General features: G+C 37.4%; 5 protein-coding genes across 5 annotated transcripts; 4 read left to right on the top strand and 1 right to left on the bottom strand.

The window, feature by feature from the left end:
- The first annotated feature begins 892 nt into the window (after positions 1-892).
- Positions 893-2,467, top strand: LOC103338365 (protein EDS1-like). Its single transcript, XM_089041892.1, has 5 exons — positions 893-919; positions 961-1,185; positions 1,621-2,031; positions 2,164-2,289; positions 2,372-2,467. The coding sequence occupies exons 1-5, from the start codon at positions 893-895 to the stop codon at positions 2,465-2,467; spliced, it is 885 nt and encodes a 294-aa protein (XP_088898018.1).
- Positions 2,468-4,314: 1,847 nt separating this feature from the next.
- LOC148915353 (protein EDS1-like) lies at positions 4,315-4,939 on the top strand. Its single transcript, XM_089041584.1, has one exon. It carries the CDS (start codon positions 4,340-4,342, stop codon positions 4,832-4,834), a length of 495 nt encoding a protein of 164 aa, XP_088897710.1. The 5' UTR covers positions 4,315-4,339; the 3' UTR covers positions 4,835-4,939.
- A 2,807-nt stretch (positions 4,940-7,746) lies between these two features.
- LOC103338280 (protein EDS1L-like) lies at positions 7,747-10,465 on the top strand. The gene is made up of 3 exons (XM_008241470.3): positions 7,747-8,402; positions 8,696-9,457; positions 9,678-10,465. Exons 1-3 carry the CDS (start codon positions 8,040-8,042, stop codon positions 10,197-10,199), a joined length of 1,647 nt encoding a protein of 548 aa, XP_008239692.1. The 5' UTR covers positions 7,747-8,039; the 3' UTR covers positions 10,200-10,465.
- Positions 10,466-11,128: 663 nt separating this feature from the next.
- On the top strand, positions 11,129-13,587 carry LOC103338364 (protein EDS1L-like). Its single transcript, XM_008241564.3, is given in 5 exon segments — positions 11,129-11,631; positions 11,725-12,486; positions 12,583-13,005; positions 13,007-13,085; positions 13,088-13,587. Coding segments are annotated over 5 exon segments (1,851 nt in total). The 5' UTR covers positions 11,129-11,268; the 3' UTR covers positions 13,312-13,587.
- A 1,585-nt stretch (positions 13,588-15,172) lies between these two features.
- LOC103338278 (uncharacterized) lies at positions 15,173-16,936 on the bottom strand. The gene is made up of 3 exons (XM_008241469.2): positions 16,689-16,936; positions 16,514-16,577; positions 15,173-16,370 (listed from the first exon to the last, which is right to left on the bottom strand). Exons 1-3 carry the CDS (start codon positions 16,773-16,775, stop codon positions 15,469-15,471), a joined length of 1,053 nt encoding a protein of 350 aa, XP_008239691.2. The 5' UTR covers positions 16,776-16,936; the 3' UTR covers positions 15,173-15,468.
- Positions 16,937-24,190: the final 7,254 nt, after the last annotated feature.

The raw sequence follows: 24,190 nt of genomic DNA on the forward strand, positions 1-24,190 counted from the left end.
AAGGGCGGCGCCAGAATGTAGACGCAAGAATCTGGGCTTAGATCTGCCTTGGGATTCGTGAATCTACCTCAAGGATGATATCAATAAGAAGATAATCAAACAAGCACGAAAGCACTAAAAGAGAAAGAGAAAAATAGAGAGAGAGTATGCACTCTCGCGTCATGTAATGTCGTATGTATGATAGAGGTGGTGTGGTGATTGATCTCAATGCTAATGGTTATCCCTCAAGGTTCAACGAATGAATGGGGCTATGATTGTACCCGGATAGTATATTCAAATATATTTAAATAGTACAGCCGCGCGGCTATACCGTTTAATATTCAAATATATTTAAATATTACAGCCGCGCGGCTATATTATTTAATATTCGAATATATTTAAAAAGTACAGCCGCGCGGCTATATGATTTAATATTCGAATATATTCAAATCGTATAGCCGCGCGGCTATACTATTTAATATTCAAATATATTTTAAACGTATAACCGCCCGGATATTCTCTTTAAATATTAATATATTTAAACAGTAATAATACACATCCATTAATGTATTTATATCATATGCTAGGTAGGGATGTGAATGTGATGATATAAATAACACAAGACATGATTTTATAACAAGAAACGTAGAATACCAGTTTTATCAGGGTTGTTCATTTCGGGGTATAGAGGTTTTGTGTTTGATTCTCATAGCTCCCTCCAAGTACGCATTTATTTTTAGTTTTTGAACAGCAAAATTAACGCGTGGGTTTCATGCAGATCGCAGTTGTTTTTACCAAATGCATATTGACACTTGGATCTCATGCAGAAGGAGCATGAAAGTAGCTGACCCAACATCTGAAATCTTCCTTTGAAGCAAGCCAAAAAGCAGAACCAGAACAAGAATTCAGAAAAATGGCTTGTGAAAGTCTTGGAGGGATAGTGAGGAGCTTATCAAAAAAAGTTGCTGTCTGTCCTTGAAGGTTCAGAACTTCCCAGATAAGCTGTTTCATGCTGAGAAGTCCCGTGCCTCATCATCCCATGCTTTTTTCAGCTTTCCAGGATATTGGTCTGTGGATGGTTGTTATTCTGGAGATAAAGCTTTTGGAGAAAAAGAGATCAATCTCCAACTCTTTCCTTCTTTGAAAAGTATAGGCAATTATGATGAAGCTGAAGAGCCTCGAGCCCGAGAGTTTGCAATTGCATTTGTAAACCAAGCCTTTTTCTGCACAAATTCGAACATATATTGCAGAGTTCCCAGGTTGAAAATCAGTTGTGTTTTTTCTTTCTGTGTTACAAACCACAATTGGCAATTTTAACCCCAAACATTCATACGGCTATTACTTTTCACTGAAAATTATGATTGTAAGCCACAATTTCACCCATAAAAAAAGGAGGCATATATAAAATCCCATATCGAAGGAGTAGTTTCACTATAAATAAAATCAAGGCGCTTTTGTGATAAAATCTCACACATGCTGAGCTTTGTAGGTGACTAAAGTTTGGGAGGGAGGAAGTGTTGAAGAATATAAAATAGAACATAAAAATAAATGAATGTAAAAAATGAATATTATTATTATTATTTTACAGGGCATTTACTTGTAATTCAAGTGCTGTGATTGATTCTTTTGTGATTTTCTCAGGGCACTCTAGGTGGTGCAATTGCTGCGCTTGCCACAATCCGGTTCTTGGAAAAGTTCCCCAATGCGGATGGTGGAACGTTTTACTGTGCGACTTTCGGATCTTCCCTTGTTGGTAACCATATTATTTCTCATGCTCTTAGGAGAGAGAACTGGTCCAAAGACTTCATACATTCTGTCATGAGATATGACATTGTCCCTCGGATTTTGCTTGCTCCTCTCTCCTCCATTCAACAACAGTTTGAGAAAATTCTCCCCTTCTTCAATCTGAAATGGCCAAACTTTAAAAGTGAGATTCTTGGAACAGCCCCAGAGGCCTTGCATCTCTATACAAATGTGATGAGGAATGCATCAGCTCTTACAAGCCATGTTGCCTCTCAGCTAATGGGGAGCACAAATCTATTACTGGAAACTGTAAAACACTTCATTAAGCTAAGCCCTTACAAGCCTTTTGGAACATAAGTTTTTTGAACTGGGAATGGGAAATTGGTTGTCTTTGAAAACCCTGAAGCTGTGTTGCAAACCTTGTTCTACTACTCTTGTCAGTTAAGTAGTGAAACGGAACGGGCAGCCATTGCCGACAAATGCTTGGACATGCAAAATGTGGTTGAGTTTGATAAACTAGAAGAGCTCTGCTTAGGCTCAGATGGTTACTTGGATGACCTTGGCTTGGTACTCGAAGATCTCTTTGTTCTGATTGTTTTTCTATTTTGTGTTCCAAAATTGTTAAGATATCTTGCTTGTTAATTTGCAGGATGTAAGAGCTAGATTATGCCTTCGTGCTGCAGGAGAATCAGAGAAGCAAAAACGAGTAAACCAGGAAAAGATTGGTCAAAAATGGAAGAAATGAAGAAAGAAATGACAAAGCTAGAAGACCACCGAGCCTTGTGTGAGCACAATAGGGGATATTATGACGCCTTCAAGATTTCGAATGACACGAGAGACTCGGATCCTAATGTGAGTAGGTTTTTGCTAGCAGGTATATGCTAAAATATGAATATGGTTTGAATGTATTAGGTTGAGTTTTATTCTTATCCATAAGGAGGTATATATAGGAGTTTACATGAGGGTCTTATAAGGAATTAGATACAGTAAAGAATTAAGAAAGTATCTCCTAATTATACAATGATTTATCTCTTATATAAAAAATAGGAAAGTAAATCCCTTAATTAATCAAGGAAGTAAATCTCACCTTGATTAATTAGGAGACTCACGTCAACACTCCTCCTCAAGTTGGTGCATATATGTCACCAATGCTCAACTTGGTAAGTGAGTCATGAAATACTCTTTCCACAAATAGCTTTGGTTAAGATATCTGCTAGTTGATCTTCTGATTTTATGAATGGTAGGCGGATGATCTTTTTATCAATTTTTTCTTTGATAAAATGTCTATCCACCTCAACATGTTTGGTTCGATCATGTTGAACTAGATTATGGGCAATATCAATAGCTGACTTGTTGTCACAATGCAACTCCATTGGCTTTTCTGGCTTGGAGCCTAATTTTGTCAAGAGTCTTCTGCTCCACAATAATTCACAAACTCCATGAGTCATTCCTCGATACTCTACTTCTGCACTGGATCGAAGAAACCGCATTTTGCTTTTTACTCCACTAATTGACTAGGTTACCTCCCACGAATGTAAAATAACCTAAAGTAGAGCGTCTATCTATAATAGAACCAGCCCAATCAACATCTATGTATCCAACAACTTCAAGATCTCCATTTTTTTAGAACATTAATCCTTTCCCAGGGGCTGACTTTAAGTATCTTAAGATCTGATCAACTGCATTCCTATGAGAAACATTGGCCGAATGCATAAACTGACTAACTACACTCACAGCATATGCAATATCTGGTCATGGAGGACGTATGAAAAGTAGAACCTTTGGTGGTGGTGATAGAAGCAAGAGTCTGGGTAGCCAAGTCAGCAAGATTGACCGCATGCTTCTGTGAGTCTGCAATAAGATGGAGAATCGTATGGGTTCCTGACATCGCAGCGGAAGTAAGATGTGATATGAGAAGATGAGGAAGGTGATGTGAGAAATTTGATGTATGAATTTAATGTAGGAATTTGATTTAAGAGGTATGTGTATAAAATTTGAGGGTATGTATTTAGGGATTTGGATAAGAGGATTTGAGGACTTCAGATTTGAGGGATTTGGATTCGGAGAAAAAATATAAGGAATTTGATTTAGGGTTTTGGATTTGAATATGAGAAATTTGGGATAAGGGCTTAGAGACAAAACAACTTCTCTTTACTCCTCCTCTCCCCTTGAAGAGAAGAGGTCGTCAGAGTAAAGAGATATGCACTATCTTCTTGGGTATACGTTAAGATAATGGGAATACATCAATAAACATATCATTTTCACTCCCCCTCCCCCCCTTGAAGAGGAGGAGAGGAAAGTACTTAAATTTCAAGAAGAATGCAAGCACAGGTCACAAGAGAACTTAGCTCTGATACCATGCTAAAATATGAATATGGTTTGAATGTATTAGGTTGAGTTTTATTCTTCTCCATAAGAAAGTATATATAGGAGTTTACATAAGGGTCTTACAAGGAATTAGATACAGTAAAGAATTAGAAAAGTATCTCCTAATTGTACAATGATTTATCTCTTATATAAAAAGTAGGAAAGTAAATCCCTTAATTAATCAAATAAGTAAATCTCCTTGATTAATTAGGAGACTCATGTCAACAGTATATGGGATGAAATTATTGAAATGCTGAGAAAATATGAGCTTCCTGATGAATTTGAGGCTATAAAAAAGTGGATACAATTAGGAACCAGGTATCGCCACCTTGTTGAGCCTCTTGATATTGCTAACTATTATAGGCACTCAAGGGGTGAACTCACCAGGCGTTACATGAAAAAAGGCGGCAGGCCAAAGCGTTACAAATACACACAAAGATGGCTGGAGCATTACCAAAAGTTGCAAATAGGAACCTGTGGGGAATCCTGCTTTTGGGCAGAGGTGGAGGAGTTACTCAAACAGACTCATAGCGCCGAAGCAATCTACGGGGAAAGGGATAGAGTTTTGGAGCTGCAGAGAAATTTAGGAAAATGGATCAAAGATGGGGAGGTTGGTAAGCATGTGTTATTGGAGCAGTCCACCTTTGTCAAATTGTGGAACAAACTCCCTTCGCAGCTCAAGGCAGAACCCATCATAGGATTCATGAAGGAGCAAACAAGTATTGCAAATGTTGTAGTATCTTGATTCTTGTGTGTGTCAAATGTCAATTCCTGTCCACCTGCCAGAGCAAGGGCAACTGTGGTATCTTTCCATCCGTGGTTTGTGTTTGTATGATTTGCTTTGGTGTTGTTTTCCTTGTAACTGTATAATATTCTTTGGGTTCTTTGCCTTCATTTTCTCAGCAACCCAATTGAAATAAAATAGGGCAGAATATCTGCATGACAATAATCACCCATTGGCCAACAATATTAAAAAACCAAAAAGCAAAAGTCTTGGTCTCTGCGCGTTCATTTAGCTCAATTTCATAGTAAATTTCAAAATCCACAAAGCAAAACAACCTATGCAACAAAGCCAAAATGAAGAAACATTCAACGAAAGTGGAAGGAAAAAACCTTGCAGCAACAAGGAAAGAAAAACTACAACCTTCTCATGACTAATAAGAATATAGGGTAAATTACTCGAATTATCCTCAAATTTATACTTGATTTACATTTTAATCCCTTAATTAAATTATTCGTTCAAATAGTCTATCAACTTTATATTAATTGCTCCATTGATCCTACCGTTACATTCTGTTAATGTTGTCGTCAAATATAAGGGTAAAACCATCTATAGTCTATGTCTAGGGAGCATACTTTAGGCCATCTCCAACTTTTGGACTCAAACCCAAAATATCCCCCAAACCTTTCTCAACCTAAGAAAAGGAAGAATCCAAAATTTGGGAAAACCCAAATTTGGATCCAAATATGGTCCAAGTATTACCTGGACCCACGCTGAGGTGGCAGAGCCCATGTGCTTCGAAAATGGTGGGACCCGCTCTGGTGACATTTTCTGATAGGCTTTGGCTGTGGCTTAAGCCACGTGTCGACACTAAGTTAGAGTCGTTGGGCTTTTCTTTTTCTTTCTTTTTTTTAATTTTAAATCAAATAGGATTGTTGGGGCCCACATGCACTGTGTTTCCAACTCAAAGAGCCGTTGGAATTCAAAGAATCTGTTTTTTTTTTAAAGTATAATAGTAACTTTAAATTAACTATCTATATTAAATCTAAGCTATTTTAGCGGTAAAAAAAAGATCCAATGGCTGAAATTTAAATCAAACGGTCAAAATAATATTTTAAATTAATCTAGATCATATCCAACCCCAAAACTCACTCCAAACTCTATAAATACCCATTCATTTCTCAAATAATCTACCAAAAATATTTTATCTATTTCTCAATTTATTTTTCCTTTGTCAATCTCATCAATCTCCTTTAATTCTCATACTTTTGATATCATTTCAAGCACATCATCTCCTTCATTCTCATATTTTTCATATCATTTGAAGTTTTCAATAGATAACCGTAGCAAGGCTATCTTTTCCTTTATGTTCGATGATGATTCAGATGATGAAGAACATCATCAGAGAGTGATTGAAGCCATTGTCCATCATACTTCACAGGAGAATGAAGCCACCAAATATGGTGGGTCGGTAGTCGGTCGTGTGTACAAGAATCGTGAGAGGGAAGATCGTCATTGCAAATCTCATGTCCGACTACTTCATTGAAACGCCACATTTTAATGCTACCGACTTTCGTAGGCTCCTCATGTTGAATATATTGTCAATGGAAATCAATACCATTTGAGGCTACTATTTGGCAAATGGGATCTACCCCCGTTGGGCTACTTTGATGAAGACCATATCTTCTCCTGATAACCCAAAGAATAGGCTTTTTGCACAAATGCAAAAAGCGTACAGGAAGAATGTTGAAAGAGCATTTGGAATACTACAGCTCGATGAGCTATTGTGACGCAGCACAAGCAAATCAAACGAAAACCTTGAGTAACAAGGAAACTGAATCCACCAAAAATTAAGAGAAACTCTCTTTGATTAATTTGATTAAAATCGTGTAAGGTGCAAAGAATAACTTAACTCCAATTTATTTGGAATTAACTCAATCATGATGACGTGTATAATTTTGCACAACTTGATTGTGGAAAATGAGTACAAATATGTTGAAGAGGAATATGATGATGAGGATATGTGTCCACAACGATCTAAGGAGAGGCTAGAGCAAAACAATATGAGTTGAAGCCAAACATTACATATGAGTACCACCAAGATAGGCAGACTATCTCTGATTACATGATTCGTCATAATAGAGTTCAATATCCATATGTGCATCAGAGTCTCCAAAATGATTTGATCAATCACCTTTGGAGGAGCTTTGGATATTGGTGAATGAGGTCGACAAATTGTTTCAATCCTCATTTTGTGTTTCAATTATGTTATGTGTTTACTTTTGGAATAAAATTAAATTTATGGAATTTCAATATTTTTTAGGTCAAATTGTTCAAAAAATTAAATTATGATGTTATTTTAAAAAGATTAAATGAAGAAAAGTTATCCATAAAAAAAAAAAATAGACTTAAACAATTCTTAAACAATTTAATAAAGTTGTGGATCTAAAATTTGAGTCCGTAGGGTTGGGAGAAAAAACAATTTGAGTCCGGACAAAACCCAAATAATCACTTTTTAAATGGAAGAAATTTGAATTTAGCCCCTCATGAGTTGGAGAAGGCTTTACATGAGATAGACACAGGCGGAAAAGGGTTTAGGGCAGAATATATGGGCCTTGAAATGCATGACAGGCAATTGGTAAAGGTCCAGGCTAATATCTCTTGATCGGCCTGACTGTGCTAATAATATCTGCCAATAGTTACCCACCAACAATATTAAAAAACAAAAAGCAATAGTCTTGGTCTCTGCGCTTTCATTTAGCTCAATTTCATAGTAAATTTCAAAATCCACAAAGCAAAACAACCTATGCAACAAAGCCAAAAAAAAGAAACATTCAACGAAAGTGGAAGGAAAAGACCTTGCAGCAACAAGGAAAGAAAAACTACAACATTCCCATGACTAATAAGAATAGGGTACTTTACACTAAGAATATTATAACAAAGCACTTTCTTTTTCACCTACAACAGTAACATGTTCCTGTCTGTGGAATCTTCAGCCCTTGCTGAGGGAGATAAACTAATGACTTTATGATTGATCCTGGAAGATGTAGTTGACTTGCAGATAACTCTAAGCCGCGTCATCCACGCCCAAAACCAAAGTCTTGGTCTAGGCAAGGGTCTTTATTTAATTCTATAAATTTTCTCATCCATCCCACCATCTTAAAGCTTGCTTTGAAGGAAGATCCAAACCAGAGCATCTGAAACAGAACCAAAACAAGAATTCTGAAAAATGGATGTTCAAAGGCTTGGAGAGATGTTGAAGATTAGTGAGGAGAATTTGAAGACAAGTTGCTATCTGTCCTTGAAGGCTCAGAACTTCCCAGGTGAGCAGTTTCTGGTTGAGAAATCCCCTGCATCATCACATGCTTTTTTCAGCTTTCCAGGATCTTGGTCTGTGGATGGTTGGTATTCTGGAGATAAAGCTTTTGGAGAAAAAGAGATCAATCTCCAACTCTTTCCTTCTATGAGAAGTATAAGCAATTATGATAAAGATGACAAGCCTGAAGATCGAGAATTTGCAACTGGATTTGTAAACCAAGCCTTTCTGCACAGATTTGAACATGTATTGAAGACTTCCCAGCTTGTAAATCAGGTAAGTTTTTTTTTGTACTTGCAAGTTGCTACTTTCATACTTTGTCATATAATATACCTACCATTCAGGAAGTTGACTGGCCATCAGAATGTGTTAACTCAAACTGGCCATCATCAGCTAGTATAATTTACCAAAGAAATTCTAGTTTGACATTACATTTCAATGAAAAACTGTGTTTGGCCGGTACTTTTATAGTGAAAACTGGAGCCATGTGCTCAAACTAATTTGCTGAACTTGAAATATCATCAATCCATTTGTAATTCAAATATCGTCATTCATTGTAATTCTCTCAGGTGGAAGCGGCTCTGAATGAACAGAAGAGTATAATATTTACAGGACACTCTACAGGTGGAGCAATTGCTGCGCTTGCCACAATCTGGTTCTTGCAGAAGTACCCGAATGCGAATAATGGAGCATTCTTCTGTGTGACTTTCGGATCTCCCCTTGTTGGTAATCATATTATTTCTCATGCTCTTAGTAGAGAGAAGTGGTCTCAATGCTTCATACATTTTGTCATGAGATATGACATTGTCCCTCGGATTTTGCTTGCTCCTCTCACCTCCATTCAAGAACAGTTTGAGAAAGTTCTCCCCTTCTTCAATCCAGCATCCCCAAAATTTAAAAGTGAGGTTCTTGGAGCATCGCCGGAGGCCTTGCAGTTCTATGAAAATGTGATCAGGAATGCATCATCTCTTACAAGCCATGTTGCTTCTCAACTAATGGGGAACGCAAATCTTTTATTGGACACTGTAAAACACTTCACTAAGCTAAGCCCTTACAAGCCTTTTGGTACTTACGTTTTTTGCACTGGGAATGGGAAATTGGTTGTCTTGAAAAACCCTGAAGCTGTCTTGCAAACCTTGTCCTACTCTTGTCTGTTAAGCAGCGAAACTGAACATGCAGCAGTGATTGCCAACAAATGCTTGAACGAGCATTTTGGCTATGAGAAGGAATTTCTAGGTGATGAATCCAGCTTAGACATGCAAAATGTGGTTGATTTTGATAAACTAGAACTTCGCTTAGGCTCAGATGGTTACCTGGATGACCTTGGCTTGGTAAGTTTTAATTTTTTTCCCCTTCTTTTTCACAAGTACTTGAAAGTTTCTTTGTTCTGATTGTTTTTCGATTATGTGTTCCGAAACTTTTAAGATAGGAACCAAAACCAAAAACATCATAATGCCAGGAAAATATTTTGTAAAATGAAGTTCCCACTGAAACAAATAAGTTTTCACTTTGTTTATAACATGCTCTGGTATCTTGCTTGTAAATTTGCAGGGTGTAAGAGCTAGATTGTCTCTTTGCGCTGCGAGAAAATTCGAAGAGAAAAAACAAGAAAACGAGAAAAGCGTAGCTTCAAAAGTGGAAGCACATAAAGAAGAGATGAAGAAACTAGAAGACTACCGAGAATTTTATAATGGGAAGGATGGGGGATATTACCAGGCCTTCAAGATACAGGGTGAGAAGAAAGACTTTGATGCTAATGTGAGTAGGCTTGTGCTAGCAGGTATATGGGATGAGATTATTGAAATGCTGAAAAAATATGAGCTTCCTGATGAATTTGAGTGTACAGATAAGTGGATAAAACTAGGAACCAATTTCCGCAACCTTGTTGAGCCTCTTGACATTGCTAACTACTATCGGCACGCAAAGGGCAGGCGTTACATGGACAAAGGCGGCAGGCCAAGGCGTTACAAATACACACAAAGATGGCTGGAGCATCACGAAAAAAAGCAGCCAGGAGCCTGTGGAAACTCCTCCTGCCATTGGGCAGACGAGGAGGAGTTACTCAAGCGATAGGGCAAGAGAGAAAAGTAAGAAGATGGATTACTCTGTGTGTATGGAAATGTGGTAGTATCTTTGATTCTTGTGTGTGTCAAATGTTTTGAATTCTTGTTCATCTGCCAGAGCCAGGGCTACTATGGTCTTCGTCTCCCTGTGGTTCGTGTGTTTTTGTGTTGCTTTCCCTTGTAATAAATTCACTTCGGATGAGCCCTTGTATTTTCTGCCTTCTGCTGCACTAATTATCAAATTAAACCGAAGTAAAACAAACACTTTTCCTAAAAGTACTATGAATGTTCTTTGAGTTCTTTTCCTACGTCATCAAAAGTAAAACAACATTGTCATCAAAGTGTTTGTTTTCAAAAGTAAAACAAACATTTTCTCAGCAACCCGATTGAAAGAAAATACATCCCCGAATTTACTGGGCTCACACAAACAAACAAAAAAAACGTCACTAAGACTATTATTGCAAACAATAAGAGCCTATTTGATATTCAACTTGAATCCAACTTTTTAAACTCAAAAACAGAATTTGAGTCCAAAACAAAGAAAACTTGTTCGATAGCCTTATTTTTAAAACTCAAACTCAAGAACAACTAAAAAAACACCCCAATTATTAAAAACAAAAAATATCTGTTTTTTCAGTTGTTTTTAACAACCCACAAGTTCTCAAATTTTTAAGATTTGAAAACAGTTTTCAAGTTGCATACCAAACAAGTTTTTGAATCTTAAAAATGGATTTAAGAACTCTTTGTTTTTAAGAAAAATCAAAGTTTTTGAGTTCCCTATTTGAATAGGATACCAAATGCCCCTTAAGAAAAATCATTTTCTTTTCCTTTTGCACCAGTAACAGATGAACATTCCAGAATTTTCGATTATGATAATCACTTTTAACGAAAGTTCCCAGAAGTTCTTGTTGACTTTCAGGTCACTGACTTGTTTAATCATCCACACTCAAAACCAACAAGTCTTGGTCAAGGCAAGGGGGTTTTTTTTTTTTGTTACCATCTTCAATATTCCTTAAAAACAAGACCCAGAACAAAGAATCTGAACAAGAAAAATTGATCAAAACAAGAAACTCAGAAAAATGGCTTCTGGAAGGCTTGGTGAGATGTTGAATCTTAGTGAGGAGCTTATCAAGAAAAGTTGCTATCTTTCCTTGAAGGCTCAGAACTTCCCAGATGAGCTGCTTCTTGTGGAGAAGCCCCCTGCCTCATCCCATGCTTTTTTCTGCTTTCCAGGATCTTGGTCTGTGGACAGTTGGTTTTCTGGAGAAAAAGCTTTTGGAGAAACAGTGATCACACCTGCACTGTTTCCTTGTATGAAAAGCATAGGCAACCATAATGAAACTGCAAAACCAGGAGACCTAGAATTTGCAATTGCTTTCGTGAACCAAGCCTTTCTGCAAAAATTTGAACATGTTTTGCAGACTTCCCAGCTTGTTAATCAGGTAAGTTTTTCATAAATTTATGTACATATGTAATATTTTACAGGGAATTTACTTGTTCAAGTGTTTTCATTGATTCTTTTGTGGTTTTCTCAGGTGCAAGACGCTATCAATGAAAGGAAGAGTATAATATTTACAGGGCATTCTACAGGTGGAGCAATTGCTGCGCTTGCCACAATCTGGTTCTTGCAAAAGTACCCGAAAACAAATGCTGCAACATTCTTCTGTGTGACTTTTGGATCTCCCCTTGTTGGTAACCATATTATTTCTCATGCTCTTAGGAGGGAGAATTGGTCTCAATACTTCATACATTTTGTCATGAGATATGATATTGTCCCTAGGATTTTGCTTGCTCCTCTCTCATCCATTCACCAAGGATTGCAGAAAATTCTCCCCTTCTTCGATCCAAAATCGCCTTACTTTAGAAGCCAGATTCTTGGAACATCCCTAGAGGCCTGGCATTTGTATACAAATGTGATGAGGGATGCATCAGCTGTTACAACCCATGTTGCCTCTCAACTAATGGGGAGCACAAATCAAGTGCTGCAAACTGTAAAACACTTCATTAAGTTGAGCCCTTACAAGCCTTTCGGGACATATGTTTTTGGCACAGGGAATGGGAAATTGGTTGTCTTGAAAAACCCTGAAGCTGTGTTGCAAACCTTGTTCTACTCTTGTCAGTTAAGCGGCGAAACGGAATGGGCAGCCATTGCCCACAATTGCTTGAACGAGCATTTCAGCTATGAGAAGGAATTTCTAGGTGGTGAATGTAGCTTAGACATGCAAGATGTGGTTGCTCTTGATAAACTAGAAGAGCTCTGCTTAGGCTCAGATCGTTACTTGGATGACCTTGGCTTGGTAAGTTGTATTTTTGGTACTTAAAAATCTCTTTGTTCTGATTGTTAAGATATCTCTAATGTGGTTTGCTTTGATATCTTGCTTGTCAATCTGCAGAGTGCAGAAGCTAGATTATGCCTTCGTGCTGCCGGAGAATCAGAGAAGCAAAAAGGAGAAAACCAGAAAAAAGTTGATGGAAAAAGGGAAGAAATGAAGAAAGCATTGGAAAACCTAGAAGAATATCGAGCCTTGTGTGAGCACAATGTGGGATATTTCGACGCCTTCAAGATTCAGAAGGACAGGAGAGACTTTGAGGCTAACGTGAGTAGGATTGTGTTAATAGGGATATGGGATGAGATTATCGAAATGTTGAAAAGATATGAGCTTCCTGATGAATTCGAGGCTATAAAAGAATGGATACAACTAGGAACCAGGTTCCGCCGTCTTGTTGAGCCTATTGACATTGCTAACTACTATAGGCATTCCAAGGATGAGGACACCGGATCATACATGAAGAAAGGCAGGCCAAAGCGGTACAAATACCTGCAACGATGGCTCGAGCATGAAAAAAAACTGCCGGCAGGTTCCTGCGGGGAATCGTGGTTTTGGGCAGAGGTGGAGGAGTTGCACAAACTTACTGGTGACATCACAGCAATCTACAGGGAAAGAGAGAGAGTTTTGAAGCTGCAAAGAGAAGTAGGAAACTGGATTCGCGAAGGGTTGGTTGGTAAGGACGTCTTATTGAAGTCGTCAACCTTTTACAGTTGGTGGCAGCCGCTGCCTCCGCCACTCAAATCAGAAATCATTTCAGGGCTCATGGATGATCAAGGAAGCATGCAAGAGTAGTTCTAGGAGTCAATATTAAGAGGAGATTGAGTCGCCTTACAGAGCAAGGGCTTCCCTGGATTTCCAATTTCTTGATTTGGGGTTTGGTATGGGGTGTGTGATCTACTAAGTGTGTGTTTTGCTTTGGTGTTGTCTTTATTGCATTTGGCCAAAAAATAAATGTTGCCATTGATAAATTCACTTTGTGTACACACCCATATGGAGAGTTTCGGTTAAGCCTGTTTCTTTTTGTGAATGGATTTGCTTGATTATGATATATCAAGAAGATCAAATAAATATGCTGTATATTGAACTTCACACACCACGCCCTTCAAAGTTCCAACCCATAATCAAGATAACAAGATTTAATTATAAAAACACGGGGATTAAATGCTCAGCACATTACAACTATACTTGTGAAGACAAAATAACAGAAGTTTCTGAAATGTCGGGATACTTCCTCTCTCTAAAACAGATTATAGTTCAACAGAGTAAAAGTGACACATAATAACAATACTTGAATCACTTTTTTATGTGCAGAAGGCATATTGATGTTACACCGACCCTATCAATGAAGAGGGTGATCTATTCTTTCTTCTTATACAATTGAGTTTAATTTCCTTGCAAAGGGTGCTAGAGGAAGAGCAAAGAAGCCATGCATAACCATTGCATACCAGTTAATTCATAACCATCACAATAGAAACAGAAACAGGCATGAGAAGTATAAGGAGAAGACTGCATCGCTTATCTCAGGGCAAAGGGGTACCTAGTACTAAATCCAAAGCGACACAAGTATTAGAGCTTCGTGCCATAAAGGTGACTCACTTATCAAGCTACACAGGAATGAAGCAAGTCTTATAAAAAGGAAAGCAGCAACCTGAGCAAAAGACGCTGCCAAATTGGCAATATAACCCACATTAGATATAACAACACCATATAAGCTTTTGGCTAATGCACAGCTAGAAGTTGATAAGGTTCACAGCCTGATACAGAGGGGAGTTACCCTAGACGACAATACCAACCCCATCCTAAGCAAGAGACACTTCTAGGTTCCTTGTAGAAGAGTGATAGCAACACATATTGTCCCTCCCCTTAAACAGATGACAAACCAAATGATCTCCAAGTAAATATATGCATGAACTCTAAAAAGGCAAATGAAAATCTGCCTTAGCACTTACAGCAGCAAATACTGAATGGCAAGACCTTCAATCTTGGACACTTGTGCAACAAGCAAATGTAAGTACAAAGGATCTTAACAAAACTCATCATGGAGTAATGCTTTCCACCATCATCTAATATTTAGCAATAATAGAAAACTTTGTATCAGATGACAAAAGCAAAAACATATTATATATAAACAAAGATACGCCAAATGTACTAGACAAACTTAACCTCAAAATGCAAAGTCCCAAACAACTAGAACAGAAATGTGGTACCCTATTCTGTCATATGGAACAAATTACCTGCATAAAATAATTGTGCATTAGGGTTTGACAATATCCATGTTAACCTTAAAAGACTGGAGCCCATGTGCAGAAATCTTACCCAGAGCTCCACATGAAAATGCTATACACCATAACCTAAGAAGACTCAGATCCCCTCCATTACGGGGAGGTCCATTACAGTAATCTCAGAAGTTAAACAATGGTATCAACCAAGATCCACAATTGCTAGATAACCATGGTTTAACAACTGAGATTAATGAAGCGAACCTTTCGTTTGAATCCAAATCCAGCCTTAGAGATACAACTATGAAACTACACAGTTTAAATCATTAGGAACCACTGATCAGGGACAAGGATGCCTTCTACATCATCAATTAGCAACGTCAATAAACCAAACTAAAATGGGAGAATGAAATAGTAGCAAAGATAAGCAAAAATTGAAAAGATAAAAAGAAATACCATAATAGTGTATACTTGTTTCATGTATTGAATTTCTATACCACCTTATCTATTCACATAAGAACACTGAGTCACTGAGTTCTCTACCTCAGCACATGCACCATACAGATAAGAACCAACTCAAAAGAGAAGCAGATCAATTCCGGGCGCTCAAAACCCTATACCCACATCTAACTAAAGAAATCAAATTCTAAGACTGTAGAACACGCAAAAACCAATGAAACACAAAAAACAGAGACCAAAGTACATATCTCGCGAAAAACATAAGTTCTTTTTAGGACCTTGTGATCAGGCTACAAGAACGAGGCAGCCGAAACGTGAGGCTACCTCCATGCACACTTGCCTCTGCCTCAACAGGCTCATGCTCATAGGGCTTCCTGCAGCCAGGACAGCGGCTATCCTCCTCGAGAATCCTCTTGTGGCAGAAAAGGCAGAGCCGGAATCCGCACAAGCATGGCAGAAAGCTCGTGTCCGTGAAATCCAAATCTTCATAGCATATAGGACATGAGGATGGCACAGAAACAACACCACTATAGGCCCAAGGAACACCACCACAACCGTAATGTTTCCGGTTCGAATTTGGCAAGCTAACCTGCTTAGCTAAATTGGGCAGACTCTGAGGCCGAAAAGCATCGTCAGGCCTCCAAGCCAGGCCATTTCCTGAAGCTTTAGGGATAGTTCTGGCGCACTGAGGCTTCGAATTCTCAACCCCAAAACTCGGCCCATCAGACCCAATAGTCGTTTCCTGAGGAGAACCCGATTGAGCAATTGGATCATGCTCTGGGGGAGACTCCAAACATGGGTTTTTCGGCTTCTCGTTGGCGGCTAAGGCGTCAGCCACGGCTTCCCAATCGTCCAAGCACCCATCATCGCCACCGCCTTCATCATCCTCTGTGATATTTCCAGAGCAACAGCCACCGCTGCTGCTGCTGCTGCTGCTAGACCCAGTAAAGTTAGTCTCGGAATAGTTGCTGCCCAAGACGCTACTTGTCAAACTGTTCGGACTGTTCGAGTCCAAATCGCTGTCATGGTGGTGGTGGTGATGGATTGATCCGTCATTCTCACCGCCTCCGGGCCTCATCCCTAGATTACCGAAGGGACGGTGGTTATTACGGTCTTTGCGTTCTTCAACGACGCCGTTCTGTTCCGCTTTACAGTCCTTATTCTTCACAGCGCCTAAATCCCATCGAATCCATATCAATCAAATGCCAAAACAATATTTTCTTTAAAATAAAAACTGACAAATCGGAGAAATTTAACGATACGAACACAATTAAACATGCATATGAAACGTAGGAATTACGAGATCGGGGGCGTACCTTGAGAAAGCCATTGCTCACGACGAACATCGAGCTTGCACTGCTTCAATTTGGCAGACCTGGCCTGAAAATCCCCAAATAAACGAGAAATTTTACTAAAGATCAACCAATAAATACAAATTCGTATACAGAATAACAAGAGATCGTAAACCGGAAAAGGAAATTGAAACCTCACCCTCTTCTTCTTGCCCACATCCCGGGCGTTGTTGTTGTTGTTTGGGGCTGCATGAATGGAAGCGTTGGTGATCGAATCGGAAACCATCGTTTCTCAACAGTCGAATTCAAATTTCAAGATTCGCTCAAAAACCCTAAAATTTGCAGGGAGATTTAAAAACCTTCGAGAGATACAGAGAGAGAGAATGGATAACGGAAATTCGGAAACTCCTCTGCTCCGCTCGACCTTTGTGCTTCACAAACTCTGAAAAATGGAGGGGGTTTGATTTATATAGCGAAATCTTTACGGAAATACCCCTTTTTTCATATAATTTTCGGCTATATCCGGTTTGAGATTCACCGACTTTTTAATTCCTTTTGAGAACGGATGCTTATGTATGGAAAGGATAGATTTGTAAAATGCTGTAGGCGAAAAGACGTGGACGATGCCGTTTCATGGAGATTTAAAATGGTATAGCCGGGCGGCTATACTATTGTGATATATTTGAGTTTTAAATAGTATCGCCGCACGGCTATACTCTTTAAATATAATCTAATAGTAAATAGTACAGCCGGGCGGCGATACTAAGTATAGCCGCTTGGCTATACTATATATTCAAATATTAAATAGTACAGCCGTGCGGCTATACTATTGGAATATTGAACATTATAGCCGCACGGCTAAACCTTTTCAATATACTCGAATATTAAATAGTATAGCCGATCGGATATACTATTTCAATATATTTCACATATGCTTTTCACATATACTCACCCAGTCAGACCGAGTCAATATTGATTCAGATACGTCCGCCATTTTCACTAGAGCTCCTATTCGTCCGAGCCGGCCTCCTAGACATGGCTAGGGTTTACGACAATTGGGAGCGGTTGGTGCAGGCCACACTAAAGAGGAGCAACTCAGAAGTTCCGGCCAAGGCCATGAGAGGGTTCCTAGTGGAATCGCCGGCCCTGTCCCATAATTAAAACAATAAAAGGAAACCCTAGCTGAAGAGAGAGGGAGAGATGAGTGTTACCGATTGGGCGTTATGCCAAGCGAGGCCTTTGTAGACATTTGCAAAGAAAGTGGCGGTGAGGTATATGGTGGTGATTCCCAAGCCCGCGGTGCAGGCCTTGAATGCCCAATCCCCTGCCTTGCTCACTATCCCCATCACCTCTCTCTTTCTCTCTCTCTCTCTCTCTCTCTCTGCGAGTTTTTGCGGCAACCGTCTCTCGTCTATCTGAGGTCTGTAAGCTCCTTCCTTCTTCCTACTTCAAGTAAATAAGCCTTTAGCCCCTTTTCTTTTTTATCAGTAACATTAAAAAGTTGGTTTTCTTTACTTTTGAAGATAAAAAGGGGAGGGGAAAAAAACACTACCTTTATAGTATAGCCGCGCGGCTATACTATGTCAATATACTCGAATAGTAATTAGAATAATCATAAGTGAATATAAAAGCCCAAAATATATGTTGACCCACCACAAGTTCAAAAGATAACTTTGGAACTAATAACTGATTTTTTATTTTTTATTTTAATTTTTGCCTTATTCCATTTGCCTCAATATAACAGAAGATCCCTTGAAAAAGCATTAAAATTGTTATAAAATAGAAGAGAGCAAAATAGTAGTTTCGGTGAAGGGCACAACTGTTTTCTGTACATTCTGATAGTTTTGGCTGGGAATATGTTGAGAAGTTGTTTTACTCTGAATTCCTCTGGATAATTTAGCTAGTAGGGTTTCAATAATCGGAATCAAAATAAGTAGTTGGACTTCAATTACAGATTACTCCTACATTTAATTAACATCAAGAAATTAAGATATAAGTGAAACTCGCATAAAATTAAGAATTCATATTTTTCTAACCATTGTAGTTTAGTTTTCTTGAGTTCAATTAGATGGAATGGAGGCCTTAGAAATATTTGTATCAAGAAGCTGCACATAATGCCATTCCTTACTTTTAAATGTATTATACACGAGATATTTGAATTGGCATTTTCTTCGTTCCTCTTTTCCATTCATTGATTATGTTACTATTTTCACCTACTTAATTCTTCTCTCTTTCATTTTCAGAAAAAAGAAAAAGAAAAAAAAAAGAGGTTTAAAGAAAAATGGACAGTCCATATGTTGTGACTTTCCCAACTACAGCCCATAGCCCAAGCTTTCAGTGAAGCAAAAACAGTGCCCCAAATGACTATGAGGCATAACTTGTGTTTATTTCATGCGAAGGTTATGCAATACTTTTGTGTTTATTTCAATTATCACGTGACCTAAATTTAGATTCAAAGTTTCGTGGGAAGTTTATAAGTTTTTTTTATTAATACAAACAATAGTTTAAACCAGAGGGAATGTGGTTTCTCTCACACACACAAAACTGATGTCATGGCATGGGGGTTCGAACCTGAGATATCTAGTTTACAAATCAATGTCATTTTTCACTGAGCTAGACCCCGTAGGAAGAAGTCCATAAGTTTTTTTTTTGTTTTGTCAGAAGAAAGTCCATAAATTTTAGATAAAGAAAGAAATGTATCTTTTGTGGTGCATTCTTTGTAAGTATTTTTTTTCTCATTTGTGAATAGTTGTAGCCTGGAGATGATAAAATTCTCAAAAAAATGGTGAAAGTTGAGTAACAAGCTCGGTATTAAGCGGGGGCCTTTTCCTAATAACTTATTCATTATCAAAATATTGTTTGAATCATTTTCTTTTAGGCTTGCATAGTAAAACGGACAACTTCCCTTCTTACCCAGAAGAAGGAATTCATCCTTACCTAATGATGTGGGTCAACCATAAATTGACACGTATACCTTTTTTTTCCCTCAAAAATATTTTTGTTTCTTCTATTTTACTATTCATAGCTGAATTTTTTTTTTCATCTATCCCACAAACCACCTCCTTAGTTTTTTATAACTAGGCAATGAGACATTATACATAGATTGAATTTCTTATTCTACAGTCTAGAAAGTCCACAAAAGACTTCAAATTTAATTGAGGTATGAAAAAAAAAAGGTTATGCTAATGAAAGAAAAGGAAAAAAACTTTTGAGACTTCATAAAAAAAAAAGAAAAAAAAAAGGACACATGTCAATTTGTAGTCGAGTCACATTACTAGGTAAGGAGAGAAGTATTGTCCTATTAAAATACTACTAAGATCAATATGGTCTAGCCTAGTGTAAATATGTTTTGATTTTTAAATTAGTGGTCTCAAACTCGAATCTCCACAGCACATTTTTAAATATGCTTAACATTTGATTTTTGTAATTATTATCATGTGTTTGTTTTCTTATCTTTTTGTTGGATATGTGGTTCCTTACTATCCATCCATGTTTCGTTTTCAGTCTTCTTGGAGTCCTACATTACCAAATGTTAAGCATTTGGAGCTAATAGTTCAACCAGATGCTCCATTCCTTCTGTATCATTTAGCTTCTTTCTTGAAGGCATCTCCTTCCTTGCAGACACTCGTACTTAAGGTAGCTATATATATATATATATATATATATATATATATCTATATATCCATACTCGAAATTATATCCAAGTAAATTAAACTCAATCACTAAAAATTTGTTGCATTTGTTGGTGCAGTTGGAATACGTTAGCTGTGAGCCATTGGAGACAATGAAGGTGAGAAAAGGTCCTGAATGGCCACATCATAACCTTAAGGTAGTAGAAATAGTAGGGTATCGTGGTCGTATAAATGTCGTTGAGCATGTCATCTACTTCATAGAGAATGTTGTTGCACTCGAGAAACTTGTTATTGATCCTGTCATGTGTTGGTCGCACCATGCTACTGGTATGGATCGAAGAATTGAAGATGTCAAGGAGGAAGAAGAGGCGAGAGATCATGCTATGCACCAACTTAAACAAATGGTTCCGTCAACTGTACAATTTGTATGCTGATGAGTCGATTTTATATTATATATTTAACCCCATTCTTAGTATATTTTGGTTAATATTTTGGAAGAATTTTGATACTTTGAATTATATTTCTAATATAGGTCTTTCAACTTCCTCTGGAGCAAAACATAATCAAATGGACGAATTTTGGAGTAATTCCAGTTGGAGGACGTTCGTGAGTCACTTAGCTTGATCATGTCAGAATTTCAGACTTTTCCACCAAGCGATGATTTCCTGGCGAATAAATAAAGGAGCAGTGCGCTATGCTGGAATAGTGACGTTTTGGGCTTTTATTGCGGTTTTGGAGCCCAAGATGACCTCGGATGGGTTCGTGGCCTTCTGGAGAAGTGTTCGGAATATTTTTATCTTTAAAAAGAGCTATCTTGGGCCAGATTTGGAGGAGATTTGAGACCAAAACGTGGCTGGGCAGATTTGGGCAGATTCTCCTAATCCAATTTGGACTTTATTTCCTAGTCTTATTTTATTTTAACTTAATTTCCTTGTGGGGATTGGGTAGCTAGGTTTTATGAGTTATTTAAGCTCCTTTTCACATCAATTTAGAGGGAGCTCCTTTTAGAACTTCTTTTTGGCTTTGGGGAGCAATTGCTAGGGATTTGGATTTTCGCTACTTTCAGGTGTTTTCATTCTTACTCATTCGAATGATATTTTCTTGGATTTCAATTATGATTATGTGTAACTAATTCCTTTTGCTAGGGCGAGGCCGTAAGCCTTAGCATGAATATGTAGTTTTATTAATTTGCTTATGAATGGATGCATGTTTGCTTTGAATTATTAATCACTGTGTTTAAAACTATCTATTTATTTTAATGACTGATCACCATTAGGATGTGTAGACAAGTAATTGGATGCAATTTCTGTTGGAACATCACCCTGAAATTGAGGAGGGCTTCTTGTGATTAGTAATTGTAAGTTCACTTAAGGCGAACATCACGCTCTTAAGGGTTGCATGGTTTTTCAAAGGGTTTTCACAAAGCTTAATGAGTCTTGCATGTTTATATTTGATCTGAACATCACAGACGGATTGCATGTTAGATATACGTTTTCGCTTGAACATCACAAGGAAAATATGCATTAGGAAAACCTAACCTTCAAAGTATATATGTGGAAATTCATAAGTAATTGATAGAATTGCATAGGATTGCGACGGTGTTGACTAAACTCTAGTTTTCTCTAAATTGTTAGTCTTTAAAAAGAAATCGTTTTTCTTCTTTGCTGTTATTATTTCCCAACTTTCAGATTTCTTTTACTGTTAGTTTAATCTTTTCAAATTCATAAACTTCAAATCTTTGATAAAATCTATTTTAGTTATTAATTAAGAGTTAGTTTAATTACAGATTAGTCAAACAATCTTTGGGGACAACGACCTTGCATGAGCATTTATACTACAATTACCTTGTATTCTTGCAAGTATTTTCAGTGATTTTAACCATGTTTGCGCAGGTACTAAAAATCCTATCACATACCTCTAGTTAGGGCATGCAGCGGCCAGCTCAACATGGAACCTATAGTTTTTTATTTCCCTTTTCTAATTATGCGTTTGGGGTAAATACTTTGGGAGTTTTTGGTTTCTTTATAACATGGGTATATATACCTTTAAATAAAGTCAAATATATAATCTGTAGTTTGTGTTGAAATCTCTTTTTATCTCTCCAACTCCACCAAACATATATATAATCATACCATTTTACATATCCGCTATAATCTTATCTCAATCTTGATTATGTTACCGATTGAGCGTTGTGCCAAGCGAGGCCTTTGTAGACATTTGCAGAGAAAGTGGCGGTGAGGTATATGGTGGTGATTCCTAGGCCCACAGTGAAGGCCTTGGATGCCCAATCCCCTGCCTTGCTCACTATCCCCATCGCCTCTCTCTCTCTCTCTCTCTCTCTCTCTCTCGAGTTTTTGCGGCTACCGTCTCTCGTCTATCTGAGGTCTGTAAGCTCCTTCCTTCTTCCTACTTCAAGTAAATAAGCCTTTAGCCCCTTTTCTTTTTTATCAGTAACATTAAAAAGTTGGTTTTCTTTACTTTATAGTATAGCGGCTATACTATGTCAATACACTCGAATAGTAAATAGTATAGCCGTTAGGCTATACTATTCCAATATATTGGAATATTAAATATTATGGCCGGGCGGCTATACTGTTTCAATAAATCGTATAGCCGCACGGCTATACTATTTAAATATTTAAAAAAATAAAGAGGCCTCCTAGCGCCTGGGCCGATTTTACTACACAATCCAATATGTGGACTGCATGGCCTAGGACCCAGGCACAAACCCAAACCCAATTAGTCTCCCCAACCCAAAAATAAATGCTTATTTATATATCTATATATAAATACCAGAAAATACCCTTGGTTAATGCAAACATTAAGAATTGAAATTATTAATTAAATGATGATAATATGATAAATTCACACTTTTTCATATTTAAAAAAATTAAAATTTAAAAAAAAATCAGATAATGGATCCTATTTTTATAGAACACAACTATACATTATCTTTTTTAATTCTTAAAATAAAATAAAAATAAAAAAAGAAAACCAATTGGCACATGCATTAGCATGTGCCAAGGGGCTAGTGTGTGTATATATGTATATATAAGCGATAATCTCTTTTGACCAAAAAAAAAAAATTACACTAATAATAATCTAAACTACTCTAAATAAATACAATCTACAAGGAGTGGGATTTGAACTTTGGTTCGAAGGAACGGACTTAAAGAGTTTAGGATAATCTACGAGGAGGGGAATTTGAAGTTTAGTTCAAAGGAACGGACTTATTGTCATAGGTAATTGACCTAACTCATGTCTGGAAAAAAAAAAAAAACCAATACTCCCCTTAGGTCAACAATTACTGACTCCAATATTGATTCCATCTTATCCTTTGAACTCCAAACTATGTTAGTTCTTTGATTTTTAATGGGTTATGTCTAATTATATATCAGTTTCATGTTCAAGGAAGGGACAAAGTACCCTTTTAGAAGAACAGTAAGCATGAGATGAAACCTTGTAGGGGCATAAAGTAAAAGATATCAACTTTACCTTGTGCTGCAGATTAAGAACCCTACTTCAGACCAAAATATCCAACCACTCTTAACAAGAACTGAATGCTTCAAATATCTCTCACCTATGAAAGTACCATCATAGTAAAAACGATCCATATTTAAAAAAAAAAAAGCCTTTTCATTGATAGGCCAATTTTTGCGTGTTATATAGTCTATTTGGAGGGAAAAACTCAAAACTAGTTGATTGTTATTTTCTAATTTGTTCTTGGTGCGTTAAATTTTTTCTAAAACCAATGATTCGAACTCGGGTGCAGAATGGGGACCATATCCACTCTAGCCAATTTGGCTAAAACTATGTCTGCATCATATTTTATTTTTTAATTTGAATAAAAGTTTTCCATTTCCTCAGTAAAATATCAGTTTTACACGGGTTTGTCATTGAACTCCACTCTTTCTGGCCCATGCTAAGAACAAAACGGGATGGGCTTATTTGGAAGATTCAAATTGGGCCAAGATTTAAACAAAGTTTTCGAAACACATGGAAATCAGAAACCCTATTGGTTTAATCCCAAGAAGGAGAAGGTTTCAATAGGGTGTCCAAAATCACTTAT

The sequence above is a fragment of the Prunus mume genome, linkage group LG7, assembly GCF_029339155.1.
Source record: "Prunus mume cultivar Tortuosa linkage group LG7, ASM2933915v1, whole genome shotgun sequence".
Classification (NCBI taxonomy): domain Eukaryota; kingdom Viridiplantae; phylum Streptophyta; class Magnoliopsida; order Rosales; family Rosaceae; genus Prunus; species Prunus mume.

Coding starts and splice junctions, on each gene's coding strand:
- LOC103338280 (XM_008241470.3), top strand. CDS start 8,040: ATGGATGTTCAAAGGCTTGGAGAGATGTTGAAGATTAGTGAGGAGAAT. Junction 8,403..8,695: donor CTTCCCAGCTTGTAAATCAG/GTAAGTTTTTTT, acceptor TAATTCTCTCAG/GTGGAAGCGGCTCTGAATGA. Junction 9,458..9,677: donor ACCTGGATGACCTTGGCTTG/GTAAGTTTTAAT, acceptor GTAAATTTGCAG/GGTGTAAGAGCTAGATTGTC.
- LOC103338365 (XM_089041892.1), top strand. CDS start 893: ATGGCTTGTGAAAGTCTTGGAGGGATA. Junction 1,186..1,620: donor GAGAGTTTGCAATTGCATTT/GTAAACCAAGCC, acceptor TGATTTTCTCAG/GGCACTCTAGGTGGTGCAAT. Junction 2,032..2,163: donor CAAATCTATTACTGGAAACT/GTAAAACACTTC, acceptor TACTCTTGTCAG/TTAAGTAGTGAAACGGAACG.
- LOC148915353 (XM_089041584.1), top strand. CDS start 4,340: ATGCTGAGAAAATATGAGCTTCCTGATGAATTTGAGGCTATAAAAAAG.
- LOC103338278 (XM_008241469.2), bottom strand. CDS start 16,775: ATGGTTTCCGATTCGATCACCAACGCTTCCATTCATGCAGCCCCAAAC. Junction 16,578..16,688: donor ATGTGGGCAAGAAGAAGAGG/GTGAGGTTTCAA, acceptor GGGGATTTTCAG/GCCAGGTCTGCCAAATTGAA. Junction 16,371..16,513: donor TGAGCAATGGCTTTCTCAAG/GTACGCCCCCGA, acceptor GATGGGATTTAG/GCGCTGTGAAGAATAAGGAC.